This window comes from Coregonus lavaretus, assembly GCF_964263955.1.
Source record: "Coregonus lavaretus genome assembly, chromosome: 5".
Lineage (NCBI taxonomy): Eukaryota > Metazoa > Chordata > Actinopteri > Salmoniformes > Salmonidae > Coregonus > Coregonus lavaretus.
In genome coordinates, this window is record NC_139992.1 from 11,131,397 (window position 1) to 11,146,506 (window position 15,110).

The 15,110-nt window shown below is 44.3% G+C and overlaps 1 protein-coding gene across 1 annotated transcript in view; it reads right to left on the reverse strand.

Moving 5' to 3' along the window:
• LOC311128803 (armadillo repeat-containing protein 8-like) overlaps positions 1 to 14,963 on the reverse strand; it is a gene marked incomplete at its 3' end in the record, with an annotated part of 24,330 nt that extends 9,367 nt beyond the window's left edge. The window contains exons 1-17 of the mRNA XM_084161036.1: positions 14,841 to 14,963; positions 12,871 to 12,947; positions 12,074 to 12,145; positions 11,640 to 11,962; positions 11,462 to 11,559; positions 11,228 to 11,320; positions 11,029 to 11,109; positions 10,798 to 10,873; positions 8,871 to 8,961; positions 8,637 to 8,697; positions 8,009 to 8,209; positions 7,722 to 7,817; positions 7,540 to 7,622; positions 7,123 to 7,204; positions 6,738 to 6,824; positions 1,942 to 2,034; positions 7 to 79 (exon numbers count right to left, since the gene is read on the reverse strand). Of these exons, the coding sequence (XP_084017162.1) occupies positions 7 to 79; positions 1,942 to 2,034; positions 6,738 to 6,824; positions 7,123 to 7,204; positions 7,540 to 7,622; positions 7,722 to 7,817; positions 8,009 to 8,209; positions 8,637 to 8,697; positions 8,871 to 8,961; positions 10,798 to 10,873; positions 11,029 to 11,109; positions 11,228 to 11,320; positions 11,462 to 11,559; positions 11,640 to 11,962; positions 12,074 to 12,145; positions 12,871 to 12,947; positions 14,841 to 14,885 (1,732 nt within the window). The 5' untranslated portion in view covers positions 14,886 to 14,963. The remainder of the gene's footprint in view (positions 1 to 6; positions 80 to 1,941; positions 2,035 to 6,737; positions 6,825 to 7,122; positions 7,205 to 7,539; positions 7,623 to 7,721; positions 7,818 to 8,008; positions 8,210 to 8,636; positions 8,698 to 8,870; positions 8,962 to 10,797; positions 10,874 to 11,028; positions 11,110 to 11,227; positions 11,321 to 11,461; positions 11,560 to 11,639; positions 11,963 to 12,073; positions 12,146 to 12,870; positions 12,948 to 14,840) is intronic.
• Positions 14,964 to 15,110: the final 147 nt, after the last annotated feature.

Consider the following 15,110-nt stretch of genomic DNA (forward strand, 5'->3'; position numbering starts at 1 on the left):
GCAGACGGAAGAGCTGCTCCGTCCCCAAAGCTCTCATAATCTCCCCCTTCACCTTCTGGTCTGCCTGGAATGCCATGTTCTATACATACAGTGGGGGGAAAAAGTATTTAGTCAGCCACCAATTGTGCAAGTTCTCCCACTTAAAAAGATGAGAGAGGCCTGTAATTTTCATCATAGGTACACGTCAACTATGACAGACAAATTGAGAAAAAAAATCCAGAAAATCACATTGTAGGATTTTTAATGAATTTATTTGCAAATTATGGTGGAAAATAAGTATTTGGTCACCTACAAACAAGCAAGATTTCTGGCTCTCACAGACCTTTAACTTCTTCTTTAAGAGGCTCCTATGTCCTCCACTCGTTACCTGTATTAATGGCACCTGTTTGAACTTGTTATCAGTATAAAAGACACCTGTCCACAACCTCAAACAGTCACACTACAAACTCCACTATGGCCAAGGCAAAGAGCTGTCAAAGGAAACCAGAAACAAAATTGTAGACCTGCACCAGGCTGGGAAGACTGAATCTGCAATAGGTAAGCAGCTTGGTTTGAAGAAATCAACTGTGGTAGCAATTATTAGGAAATGGAAGACGTACAAGACCACTGATAATCTCCCTCGATCTGGGGCTCCACGCAAGATCTCACCCTGTGGGATCAAAATGATCACAAGAATGGTGAGCAAAAATCCCAGAACCACACGGGGGGACCTAGTGAATGACCTGCAGAGAGCTGGGACCAAAGTAACAAAGCCTACCGTCAGTAACACACTACGCCGCCAGGGACTCAAATCCTGCAGTGCCAGACGTGTCCCCCTGCTTAAGCCAGTACATGTCCAGGCCCGTCTGAAGTTTGCTAGAGTGCATTTGGAGGATCCAGAAGAGGATTGGGAGAATGTCATATGGTCAGATGAAACCAAAATATAACTTTTTGGTAAAAACTCAACTCGTCGTGTTTGGAGGACAAAGAATGCTGAGTTGCATCCAAAGAACACCATACCTACTGTGAAGCATGTGGGTGGAAACATCATGCTTTGGGGCTGTTTTTCTGCAAAGGGACCAGGACGACTGATCCGTGTAAAGGAAAGAATGAATGGGGCCATGTATCGTGAGATTTTGAGTGAAAACCTCCTTCCATCAGCAAGGGCATTGAAGATGAAACGTGGCTGGGTCTTTCAGCATGACAATGATCCTAAACACACCGCCCGGGCAACGAAGGAGTGGCTTCGTAAGAAGCATTTCAAGGTCCTGGAGTGGCCTAGCCAGTCTCCAGATCTCAACCCCATAGAAAATCTTTGGAGGGAGTTGAAAGTCCGTGTTGCCCAGCGACAGCCCCAAAACATCACTGCTCTAGAGGAGATCTGCATGGAGGAATGGGCCAAAATACCAGCAACAGTGTGTGAAAACCTTGTGAAAACTTACAGAAAACGTTTGACCTGTGTCATTGCCAACAAAGGGTATATAACAAAGTATTGAGAAACTTTTGTTATTGACCAAATACTTATTTTCCACCATAATTTGCAAATAAATTCATAAAAAATCCTACAATGTGATTTTCTGGATTTTTTTCTCATTTTGTCTGTCATAGTTGACGTGTACCTATGATGAAAATTACAGGCCTCTCTCATCTTTTTAAGTGGGAGAACTTGCACAATTGGTGGCTGACTAAATACTTTTTTTCCCCACTGTACATACACACACAAAAAAAGATGGTGTAGGTTAGACAGACACCTTCTAAACTAGGGTTGCAAAATTACAGAAACTACAAGTTCTGGTTGGAAGATTGTCAGTTGAAGGGTTTCCTCCCTGCTTATTCTCTGATGATTCTGAGAATCCTCCAGCCAAGATTGCTGAAAAACCTGGGAACTTTGGTTATGCAACCTTTTGTAGAGGTAAAGAGGGAGAGCAGAGCAAGACAGAGAGGGGTAAAGTGGGGACTCACCATGAGAGCCCAGATGCCGTTGACCCTCAGGGCTGGACTGTCACTCTGGGTCAGACTGCATAGTAACTCTATCACCCCTGACTCCAGGATGGGCTGCAGGCATACACAAAACACATGTACTTACTCCCACTGGTCAAGATAAACAGCAAATACACAACCTGACAGCTAATATTTAGTCCTAAAACTTCATGCAAAAAAATGTCATATCACAACTTTACAGAGTTGAGTTTGTCTACCAATCAAGTAGCTGTCTAGGTAACAGTAGTAGTGTTGTATTGCTGCCTGCCACTAGGTAACAGTAGTAGTGTTGTATTGCTGCCTGCCACTAGGTAACAGTAGTAGTGTTGTATTGCTGCCTGCCACTAGGTAACAATAGTAGTGTTGTATTGCTGCCTAGGTAATGCTGCCTGCCACTAGGTAACAGTAGTAGTGTTGTATTGCTGCCTGCCACTAGGTAACAGTAGTAGTGTTGTATTGCTGCCTGCCACTAGGTAACAATAGTAGTGTTGTATTGTTGCCTAGGTAACAGTAGTAGTGTGGTATTGCTGCCTGCCACTAGGTAACAGTAGTAGTGTTGTATTGCTGCCTAGGTAATGCTGCCTGCCACTAGGTAACAGTAGTAGTGTTGTATTGCTGCCTGCCACTAGGTAACAGTAGTAGTGTTGTATTGCTGCCTGCCACTAGGTAACAATAGTAGTGTTGTATTGTTGCCTAGGTAACAGTAGTAGTGTGGTATTGCTGCCTGCCACTAGGTAACAGTAGTAGTGTTGTATTGCTGCCTGCCAATAGGTAACAGTAGTAGTGTTGTATTGCTGCCTAGGTAACAGTAGTAGTGTTGTATTGCTGCCTGCCACTAGGTAACAGTGGGGAAAAAAAGTATTTAGTCAGCCACCAATTGTGCAAGTTCTCCCACTTAAAAAGATGAGAGAGGCCTGTAATTTTCATCATAGGTACACGTCAACTATGACAGACAAAATGAGAAAAATAAATCCAGAAAATCACATTGTAGGATTTGTAATGAATTTATTTGCAAATTATGGTGGAAAATAAGTATTTGGTCACCTACAAACAAGCAAGATTTCTGGCTCTCACAGACCTGTAACTTCTTCTTTAAGAGGCTCCTCTGTCCTCCACTCGTTACCTGTATTAATGGCACCAGTTTGCACTTGTTATCAGTATAAAATACACCTTTCCACAACCTCAAACAGTCACACTCCAAACTCCACTATGGCCAAGGCAAAGAGCTGTCAAAGGACACCAGAAACAAAATTGTAGACCTGCACCAGGCTGGGAAGACTGAATCTGCAATAGGTAAGCAGCTTGGTTTGAAGAAATCAACTGTGGGAGCAATTATTAGGAAATGGAAGACATACAAGACCACTGATAATCTCCCTCGATCTGGGGCTCCACGCAAGATCTCACCCCGTGGGGTCAAAATGATAATAATAATAATAATAATAATATAACATGCCATTTAGCAGACGCTTTTATCCAAAGCGACTTACAGTCATGCGTGCATACATTTTTTTTGTGTATGGGTGGTCCCGGGGATCGAACCCACTACCTTGGCGTTACAAGCGCCGTGCTCTACCAGCTGAGCTACAGAGGACCACATGATCACAAGAACAGTGAGCAAAAATCCCAGAACCACACGGGGGGACCTAGTGAATGACCTGCAGAGAGCTGGGACCAAAGTAACAAAGCCTACCATCAGTAACACACTACGCCGCCAGGGACTCAAATCCTGCAGTGCCAGACGTGTCCCCCTGCTTAAGCCAGTACATGTTCAGGCCCATCTGAAGTTTGCTAGAGTGCATTTGGATGATCCAGAAGAGGATTGGGAGAATGTCATATGGTCAGATGAAACCAAAATAGAACTTTTTGGTAAAAACTCAACTCGTCGTGTTTGGAGGACAAAGAATGCTGAGTTGCATCCAAAGAACACCATACCTACTGTGAAGCATGGGGGTGGAAACATCATGCTTTGGGGCTGTTTTTCTGCAAAGGGACCAGGACGACTGATCCGTGTAAAGGAAAGAATGAATGTGGCCATGTATCGTGAGATTTTGAGTGAAAGCCTCCTTCCATCAGCAAGGGCATTGAAGATGAAACGTGGCTGGGTCTTTCAGCATGACAATGATCCCAAACACACCGCCCGGGCAACGAAGGAGTGGCTTCGTAAGAAGCATTTCAAGGTCCTGGAGTGGTCTAGCCAGTCTCCAGATCTCAACCCCATAGAAAATCTTTGGAGGGAGTTGAAAGTCCGTGTTGCCCAGCGACAGCCCCAAAACATCACTGCTCTAGAGGAGATCTGCATGGAGGAATGGGCCAAAATACCAGCAACAGTGTGTGAAAACCTTGTGAAGACTTACAGAAAACGTTTGACCTGTGTCATTGCCAACAAAGGGTATATAACAAAGTATTGAGAAACTTTTGTTATTGACCAAATACTTATTTTCCACCATAATTTGCAAATAAATTCATAAAAAATCCTACAATGTAATTTTCTGGAATTTTTTTTCTCATTTTGTCTGTCATAGTTGACGTGTACCTATGATGAAAATTACAGGCCTCTCATCTTTTTAAGTGGAAGAACTTGCACAATTGGTGGCTGACTAAATACTTTTTCCCCCACTGTAACAGTAGTAGTGTTGTATTGCTGCCTAGGTAACAGTAGTAGTGTTGTATTGCTGCCTGCCACTAGGTAACAGTAGTAGTGTTGTATTGCTGCCTAGGTAACAGTAGTAGTGTTGTATTGCTGCCTGCCACTAGGTAACATTAGTAGTGTTGTATTGCTGCCTAGGTAACAGTAGTAGTGTTGTATTGCTGCCTGCCACTAGGTAACAGTAGTAGTGTTGTATTGTTGCCTGCCACTAGGTAACAGTAGTAGTGTTGTATTGTTGCCTAGGTAACAGTAGTAGTGTTGTATTGCTGCCTGCCACTAGGTAACAGTAGTAGTGTTGTATTGCTGCCTAGGTAACAGTAGTAGTGTTGTACTGCTGCCTAGGTAAGAGTAGTAGTGTTGTACTGCTGCCTAGGTAAGAGTAGTAGTGTTGTATTGCTGCCTGCCACTAGGTAACAGTAGTAGTGTTGTATTGCTGCCACTAGGTAACAGTAGTAGTGTTGTATTGCTGCCACTAGGTAACAGTAGTAGTGTTGTATTGCTGCCTAGGTAACAGTAGTAGTGTTGTATTGCTGCCACTAGGTAACAGTAGTAGTGTTGTATTGCTGCCTAGGTAACTGTAGTAGTGTTGTATTGCTGCCTAGGTAACAGTAGTAATGTTGTATTGCTGCCACTAGGTAACAGTAGTAGTGTTGTATGGCTGCCACTAGGTAACAGTAGTAGTGTTGTATTGCTGCCTAGGTAACAGTAGTAGTGTTGTATTGCTGCCACTAGGTAACAGTAGTAGTGTTGTATTGCTGCCTAGGTAACAGTAGTAGTGGTGTATTGCTGCCTAGGTAACAGTAGTAGTGTTGTATTGCTGCCTAGGTAACAGTAGTAGTGTTGTATTGCTGCCTAGGTAACAGTAGTAGTGTTGTATTGCTGCCTAGGTAACAGTAGTAGTGTTGTATTGCTGCCTAGGTAACAGTAGTAATGTTGTATTGCTGCCACTAGGTAACAGTAGTAGTGTTGTATTGCTGCCACTAGGTAACAGTAGTAGTGTTGTATTGCTGCCACTAGGTAACAGTAGTAGTGTTGTATTGCTGCCTAGGTAACAGTAGTAGTGGTGTATTGCTGCCTAGGTAACAGTAGTAGTGTTGTATTGCTGCCTAGGTAACAGTAGTAGTGTTGTATTGCTGCCTAGGTAACAGTAGTAGTGTTGTATTGCTGCCTAGGTAACAGTAGTAGTGTTGTATTGCTGCCTAGGTAACAGTAGTAGTGTTGTATTGCTGCCTAGGTAACAGTAGTAGTGTTGTATTGCTGCCTAGGTAACAGTAGTAGTGTTGTATTGCTGCCTAGGTAACAGTAGTAGTGTTGTATTGCTGCCTAGGTAACTGTAGTAGTGTTGTATTGCTGCCTAGGTAACAGTAGTAATGTTGTATTGCTGCCACTAGGTAACAGTAGTAGTGTTGTATTGCTGCCACTAGGTAACAGTAGTAGTGTTGTATTGCTGCCTAGGTAACAGTAGTAATGTTGTATTGCTGCCACTAGGTAACAGTAGTAGTGTTGTATTGCTGCCTAGGTAACAGTAGTAGTGTTGTATTGCTGCCACTAGGTAACAGTAGTAGTGTTGTATTGCTGCCACTAGGTAACAGTAGTAGTGTTGTATTGCTGCCACTAGGTAACAGTAGTAGTGTTGTATTGCTGCCACTAGGTAACAGTAGTAGTGTTGTATTGCTGCCACTAGGTAACAGTAGTAGTGGTGTATTGCTGCCTAGGTAACAGTAGTAGTGGTGTATTGCTGCCTAGGTAACAGTAGTAGTGGTGTATTGCTGCCTAGGTAACAGTAGTAGTGGTGTATTGCTGCCTAGGTAACAGTAGTAGTGTTGTATTGCTGCCTAGGTAACAGTAGTAGTGTTGTATTGCTGCCTAGGTAACAGTAGTAGTGTTGTATTGCTGCCTAGGTAACAGTAGTAGTGTTGTATTGCTGCCTAGGTAACAGTAGTAGTGTTGTATTGCTGCCACTAGGTAACAGTAGTAGTGTTGTACTGCTGCCTAGGTAACAGTAGTTGTGTTGTATTGCTGCCTGCCACTAGGTAACAGTAGTAGTGTTGTATTGTTGCCTAGGTAACAGTAGTAGTGTTGTATTGCTGCCTAGGTAACAGTAGTAGTGTTGTATTGCTGCCTGTTTTACCTCTTTGCTGGGGGAGAACTCCAGCAGCAGGTTGCATAGTGTAGAAGAGGCCATGACCAGCACCTCGTCTGGAGCATTCTGTAACAACTACACAAACAGAGAGAGAAGAGTACAGACAGTCTTATTAATATCCCCACATATTGTCTTATTAATATCCCCACATATTGTCTTATTAATATCCCCACATATTGTCTTATTAATATCCCCACATATTGTCTTATTAATATCCCCACATATTGTCTTATTAATATCCCCACATATTGTCTTATTAATATCCCCACATATTGTCTTATTAATATCCCCACATATTGGCCATTTCCTATGCAGCTTACACAAACACAATGTGACTATAAAGAGATGTAGAGGGTAATACGAGGGCACAGACCTTCATAAGGGGTTTCCATACTGCGTGGTCATGAAAACTAGTCCTCAACTGCTGGACTGACCGGGACAGACTGTGAAGACACCTGGACACAGAGAGAGACATAGACATATAGGAAGAGTCAGATGTCTTAGGTACAAGGAGATCTTCATAGGCTAAGAGGGGAACAGAAGTTGTAATATACAAATTCTATGAATCTATGGGTCAACTGGACCCTGGTCGATTCTTGTACTAAATATTTATTTGGTTGTATAGCAAAAAGTACGATCTTTGTCCCCATGTGCAGTTGCAAACCGTAGTCTGGCTTTTTTATATATATAAAAAGAGGGGAACAGAATGTGACAGGACACTAAGGATGTCACAGCACCCTCAGTGGAGAGCAGAGTAGAGAGAGGTAGAGATGTTATATGTTATCTGTACCTGACGGCTGCTAGCCGCACCTTGATGCTGGATTCTGATAAGCCACTCACTATCCTGTCCATCATGTTCTCTGTCTCTGTGATCTGAGGAGGGAGAAACAGGAGGGGGGGGGTTACAAGAAGGACACACACTTCTAAAAGTGGCTGGGTAGGGGTGTGTGTGTACTGTTGAGTGAAAGTCACCTTCTTGCGGATGTCTTCATCGTTGGAGCCCAGTGAGGCGTACAGCTTGAAGGCAGCTTGCCTCAGCTCATGAGCGTGCTTCAGGTCGTGATCCAACTACAGAAAAAAAACGAAATTAAATATTAGGTTAACATTTATTGAGGTTAAAGAGTTAGAAGTTTTTTTCCAAAGTAAGGACTGTGGTGTTCTTTTCTCACCACAGTGTCAGGGTTTTCCTGATGGTCACTGTTTTCTCTGCCTTGTAAGACTGCCTGGCTAGGTTCAATGACTATAGTCCAGTGTCTCACCCTCTTGATGTCAGTGATGGCGCTGACAGAGCTGGGGTATTTGAAGTAGTCAGCCAGCATGGCCACTAGGTGGTCTGTTACACTGGCGATCCTCTGCAGCTCCACATCAGGCTCCATCAGGTAGGCCAGGGTCTCTGCCCCCTCCACACGCTCCTCCAACAGACGCTCCTTACTGCACATCCTCACCAGGCACGGCAGGGTCTACAGACAGGGATGGAACCAGAGTTATACACACAGGTTGGGATGCCTTATGTACTGGAGGCAGCTCTGCAGGATAGTCACTAGGTGGCACAGCCACAAAGTCATAACATCTGATTTTAACCCTAACCACACTGCTAACCTTGTGCCAAACCCTAACCTTAAATGATGACCAAAAAGCTACATTTTGTTTCCATAAATGTTTTATGTTATAGACAATTTTGACTTTGCGGCTGGCCCATCTAGTGGAAACCTCTCTGCTCTGCCTCTAGGACAAGATCCATCCCAATAAAATGTCCACACACACACACACACACACACAGGCCAGACTATACACACACAATAGGCAGCATAGACTCAACACACATATCAGTATCAGACTGAGTCGTTAGATGAGTGCACAATGTTACACGCAAAATAGTATAATCACCTTTAAAACAATGCACCTGTCATCTGTCCTGATGGCTCCCGCTCGACACATGTACGTTAGACTGGGGGGACAGAAAGAGAGCGAGGCAGGAAGAGAAAGAGAGAGAGAGGTCATCTTTAGAAAGGAAAACACTTCAGACACTTTACTTCAGTCCGCAGGTACACACCTAATTGCACTTACATCGACTTGGTCAATTGCAGCACACTTAGTTTAATAGTCAAGTGAAACACTCACCACTTGGCTGCTGTTAGCTGCATTTCAATGGGCCGATCCCTTTGCATCATTCTGACAAATACCTGAGAGAGCAGCTCCCCATCCACCAGCACTGAGAACAGAGAGGAGAACATAGATTTGTATAGTAGTGTCATAATACTATGTTATCACCATCTGACAACCTGTCTGCTACCATGACGATAACAACGTAATGCCAATAATAGAACACCTCTGACACAGAGTAAAGAACACAGCTGGAAGCTGTCCCAGTCAGGTCTCAGAGCAGCCAAGAATAAAAGAGCGAGAGCGAGAGAGAGAGACAGAGATACAGTGCCTTGCAAAAGTATTCATCCCCCTTGGCGTTTTTCCTATTTTGTTGCATTACAACCTGTAATTTAAATTGATTTTTATTTGGATTTCATGTAATAAACATACACAAAATAGTCCAAATTGGTGAAGTGAAAAAAATAACTTGTTTAAAAAAAATTATACAAAATTAAATAACGGAAAAGGGGTGCGCACATATGTATTCACCCCCTTTGCTATGAAGTCCCTAAATAAGATCTGGTGCAACCGATTACCTTCAGAAGTCACATAATTAGTTAAATAAAGTCCACATGTATGCCATCTAAGTGTCACATGTCACATGATCTCATTTATACACCACTAAGCATGGGGCACCACCAAGCAAGCGGCACCATGAAGACCAAGGAGCTCTCCAAACAGGTCAGGGACAAAGTTGTGGAGAAGTACAGATCAGAGTTGGGTTATAAAAGAATATCCGAAACTTTGAACATCCCACCACAACAAACCTGCCAAGAGAGGGCCGCCCACCAAAACTCACGGACCAGGCAAGGAGGGCATTAATCAGAGAGGCAACAAAGAGACCAAAGATAACCCTGAAGGAGCTGCAAAGCTCCACAGCGGAGATTGGAGTATCTGTCCATAGGACCACTTTAAGCCGTACACTCCACAGAGCTGGGCTTTATGGAAGAGTGGCCAGAAAAAAGCCATTGCTTAAAGGAAAAAATAAGCAAACACGTTTGGTGTTCGCCAAAAGGCATGTGGGAGACTCCCCAAACATATGGAAGAAGGTACTCTGGTCAGATGATACTAAAATTGAGCTTTTTGGCCATCAAGGAAAATGTCTGGCACAAACCCAACACCTCTCATCACCCCGAGAACACCATCCCCACAGTGAAGCATGGTGGTGGCAGCATCATGCTGTGGGGATGTTTTTCATCGGCAGGGACTGGGAAACTGGTCAGAATTGAAGGAATGATGGATTGCACTAAATACAGGGAAATTCTTGAGGGAAACCTGTTTCAATCTTCCAGAGATTTGAGACTGGGACGGAGGTTCACCTTCAAGCAGGACAATGACCCTAAGCATACTACTAAAGCAACACTTGAGTGGTTTAAGGGGAAACATTTAAATGTCTTGGAATGGCCTAGTCAAAGCCCAGACCTCAATCCAATTGAGAATCTGTGGTATGACTTAAAGATTGCTGTACACCAACGGAACCCATCCAACTTGAAGGAGCTGGAGCAGTTTTGCCTTGAATACATACCCCAAGAGACTTGCAGCTGTAATTGCTGCAAAAGGTGGCTCTACAAAGAATTGACTTTGGGGGTGTGAATAGTTATGCACGCTCAAGTTCTGTTTTTTTGTCTTATTTCTTGTTTGTTTCACAAGAAAAAGTATTTTGCATCTTCAAAGTAGTAGGCATGTTGTGTAAATCAAATGATACAAACCCCCAAAAATTCCAGGTTGTAAGGCAACAAAATAGGAAAAATGCCAAGGGGGGTGAATACTTTCACAAGCCACTGTAGATAAAAGAAAGGACAGAGAGAAAGAGAGGAGAGAAAGAGAGAGAACGAGTCAGAGAAAGGCAGAGAGAGGGAGGCAGGGATAGAGAGAAATAGAAGGGGGAAAAGTAGTCTCTTACCATTCACCAGTGTCGTGGAGACCTGAGTGTTCTCGTAGGCCAGGACAGAGAAGCATTTTAATGCCTGCATTCGTACCTGTATGGGATGAGAGAGAAAAAGAAAGAAAGGTAGTGAGATAAGAGGGGGGAGAGGGTGAGAGAGGGGGGAGAGGGTGAGACATGTTAATACAGAAGTCTCTTAAGTCTGTGAGATGGTAGAACTGAGACATGGGTGAGTAATTGTTTCAGTACCTTATAGGAGGGAGAGATGAGCATGGGAGCGATGTTCTGGATGGCCCCGTGGTTAAACAGAACCGTCTGATGCTCTGGAGTCTACCGAACACACACACACCTGAGTAATTCCTCAGACAGACTCATTAACATGTCTTCTATTAGAATACTGTGACTTTCTGTAATGTGAAGTGTTTTAAATGTGTACTGCTGTACTGACCTTGCAGCAGTGGGAGAAGATCTGGGTGATGTACTCCTGCGTCCGCTGAGACCGACTCATTAGGGACATGAGGTGGGGAATCACAGTGGGGTCCTGAAGGAGACAGACACACTGTTACTGTCCACACGGCTCAGAACACACGGCTCAGATGGGTGATAGAGATAGCATGTTGTAATATTATGTTCCACCCCTATGGATGGTCTGTGTGTCAGAGAGTGAGTGACTAGGACTTACAGTGTAGAGCAGCTGCACTGGGGTGACTGGACTGATGAAGACTGTCCTTAGGCAGCGTAGACAAGCCTCGATGAAGATCAGGTCTGGACATACGAGACCTGCATATACACAGAGAGCATAAGTCACTGACACTTCCCTAGTGTTTGCAGTGTGTTTGCGTGTGTGTGTGTGTGTGTACCTTGCAGCAGGGCAGGGATGATGTGACAGTCCACCAGGGACTTGATGTTGTTCTCGGTGCCCATGGCCAGACTGCCAAGCACCACCGCACACTCTGTCCTCAGCTCTGAGCCCAGCACCACCGCACACTCTGTCCTCAGCTCTGAGCCCAGCACCATCGCACACTCTGTCCTCAGCTCTGAGCCCAGCACCACCGCACACTCTGTCCTCAGCTCTGAGCCCAGCACCACCGCACACTCTGTCCTCAGCTCTGAGCCCAGCACCACCGCACACTCTGTCCTCAGCTCTGAACTAGATGAGCCCTGCTGGAGCAGGTACAGTAACCTGGGGGGAAAGAGGGACATACTCAGTGAGAGAGAAAATAAAGACAGGGAAAGCGGGAAAAGAGGGGAGGTGAGAAAGAAGGTAGGAGGGAAACGGTAGAGAGCGAGATACCTGGGCACAGCTCCCAGGACAATCAGATTGGCTTTCTGTTTGTTGTTTCCGATGACAGCATTCTTCATGTCACTGTTAACACACACACACACACAGTGTCAGATGTGTGGAGCTCCCTTAGCATGTTACTAACAGCCACAATAACAACAACACTTGTCAGAGTTCATCCACAGTGTAAATCATATCACCTACGCTAAACAAGTCTAAACACTAGGGCTAACGCCTACAGGCGCAGCTGAGAAACATCAGTGCTGTTCAAGCTTGTTAACGTATTGCTTTGAGAGGATAGAATACTGAATATCACACACCACTTATATAAGCCAATAATATAACATATGAAATGTTATCCAGAGTACAGAAATCTAACTGTGTTTGGCCAACTGATGAGACCCTATAGAATGTAATGTATGTAATATAAAGATATTAGTAGCTAATGGAATGAAACAGCCATGAGCTAGTGGAGGCAAGTGGAAAAGAACAGCTGCACCAGTCAGGTAGCGATGCGGCCAGCCGCCTAAAACTGTAACCAGAGCTGGGCCTCAGAGTTAAAAATAAAGAGGAACCAGACCAACTGATCACACACACACAGGTCTTACAGCCACATGTAAACAAAGTGGTCCAAGCAGCTCTCACTGAGTTCACACTGGGCATGCTCATATTGCACTCAAACAACCAATCACTGACAGACAGCTCCCTCCAGAGCACTAAAGAGGGACAGAGACAGGACAAATATAAATGTTCCTATAGGAAGACATAGGCTACTACAACACAAGGTCATGTTATTATTATGTACTTACATGACTCCCTGCAGCACTTTCTGTGGGTCGGGGTGAAACAGCCCGTCAACATAATGGCGGCTGGTGGCCGTGACCTCCTGTATGGTGACACGAGAGAGAACAACAGTGAGTTAGCGCTGGCCTTCCTCATCATCATCATCCCACCGCTGACACCAACCACATACTCAGCAGACAGGACTGGTCTGGGCCAGACAGGACTGGTCTGGGCCAGACAGATACGCCATCCCAGAAAACCCCCTCCTAACTATACAACTGGTCAACAGGTGCTAGGCTACTCTCGTCAAACTGTAAACTCATCCAGGGCACTGTCATATGTCACTTAATAACTTTGTTTATGTTTATCATCGAGTGGTAGGGACTGTCCAGAACTTTACGCACTACTCACTATGTGAAATACACTACATGACCAAAAGTAGGTGGACACCTGCTCGTCGAACATCTCATTCCAAAATCATAGGCATTAATATGGAGATGGTCCCCCCTTTGCTGCGATAACAGCCTCCACTCTTCTGGGAAGGATTTCCACTAGATGTTGGAACATTGCTGCGGGGACTTGCCTCCATTCAGCCACAAGAGCATTAGTGAGGTCGGGCACTGATGTTGGGCGATTAGGCCTGAAGGTGTTCGATGGGGTTGAGAGGGGGGGGGGCGTTTCAGCATTATAACTTCAATCTTAAACTGTTCGGTAGCTAGTTGAACCCTAAGCAAAGTGCTAACGTTGTGGTTTTAAAAATGTTGAAAGTCGGTTCTCGATGACAAAACTGACAGCAGTTGGGTCTAAATCGTAACAGACATCTTCCAAAAAAACTGACTGCTGCTAACTGACAACCAGTATGTGCGTTAATGGTGCTACATGGTCAATACGACGTCTGCATTGGCCATACAACGTTTACTGCGATGCGGCCTCTGCAGAAGTCAGAGCAAACATACTTTTTGCACTAAGCCGCACAGGGCAGAGCTGTTGTCAAGGAAGTGCGTTTGTGTTTATACAGGACCTCCCGCCAACCAATCATGTCAATACTGAGCCCTCCGCATTGTTACAACATTTGAGAGGCGAACAGCGATGCTGTACAGAGCTCAATTTGGCCTCTGCCTCCGGAAGCTTCGAAATTGCGTCACAGCATCCATACCGCACGTCTGACCTCATTTTTGGCTCTTAGAGACCTCTAACACCCAGGAAGCACGGATTCAAACTCCCATTCACCAGCTCTGCAAGCATTATAAATGTCAAAATGATGTTCGTTGACACCAAATATGGGGTTTCGCTATACTTCCAAAAAACGTCTAAATAAAAATGTACAAGCAACCGAAAAAAAATCATCATCGGCACCGCCAATGTATTGACCTGCCTTCCAACCTGTGCGTGGCAGTAATGAGTGATTTTGCATTTTTCGGTTGCTTGTACATTTTTATTTACACCTTTTTGGGAAGTAGATAACGTTACATACCGGATGCAACGGGAGTAAATTATGATAGTTGCTCAGCGAAACTGCATATTTGGTGATCAACTAACGTATTTTCACATTATAACGCTTGCAGAGCTGGTAAATGAGTTTGAATCGGAACTTCCCGGGCGTTAGAGGGCTAGAGTAACTATGGTTATGGACAGCTAACTAACTAGCGGTTTGTTCCAGTTAACTACCATAACCTTATTTGATTGCATCGTTAACGTTTTGTGCAATAAAGTTGTTAACTACATGTTTGCGATTTCATTATAATTGGATTCACCTAAAATGTATGTCACCGGTTGCTAACTCATTCCGGGTGAAAGTCGGGAGACCGCCCTTGCTAACTAGCTTGCTAGATACATGTTGTAAAGCCTGTGCTAGCTAGCTAGCAGTAACTTCAGTGCATGTCCGCAAATACATTGCTATTGATGCGACACACAAAAAGCGTTTCACTATCCAATGTTATGAAGAATGCACAACAAAAAGTAAGTATTTAATCCATAGTATAAGAGGGACACTCACAGATAACACGCTGATGCGGAGAGGGGCCTCCAACAAGCACGCCATCTCTCTTCCCCCTGTCGAGCGCCCCAATTGGAGCAGCACTTTCCGAATACTCCGCCCTCCAGACCAGCTGCTCAGATTTAAAAAGTAAATATAGCTTAATCACGCAACACTTCAGAATAAGTTAGTATTCAATGGGTTAGGTGGAGTTAACAGGGGTGTCTTTGGTCTGTTTGAGCCACAGATAACGTTTCCTTTTCTAATGAAACTATTCTTTATATTTGCCAA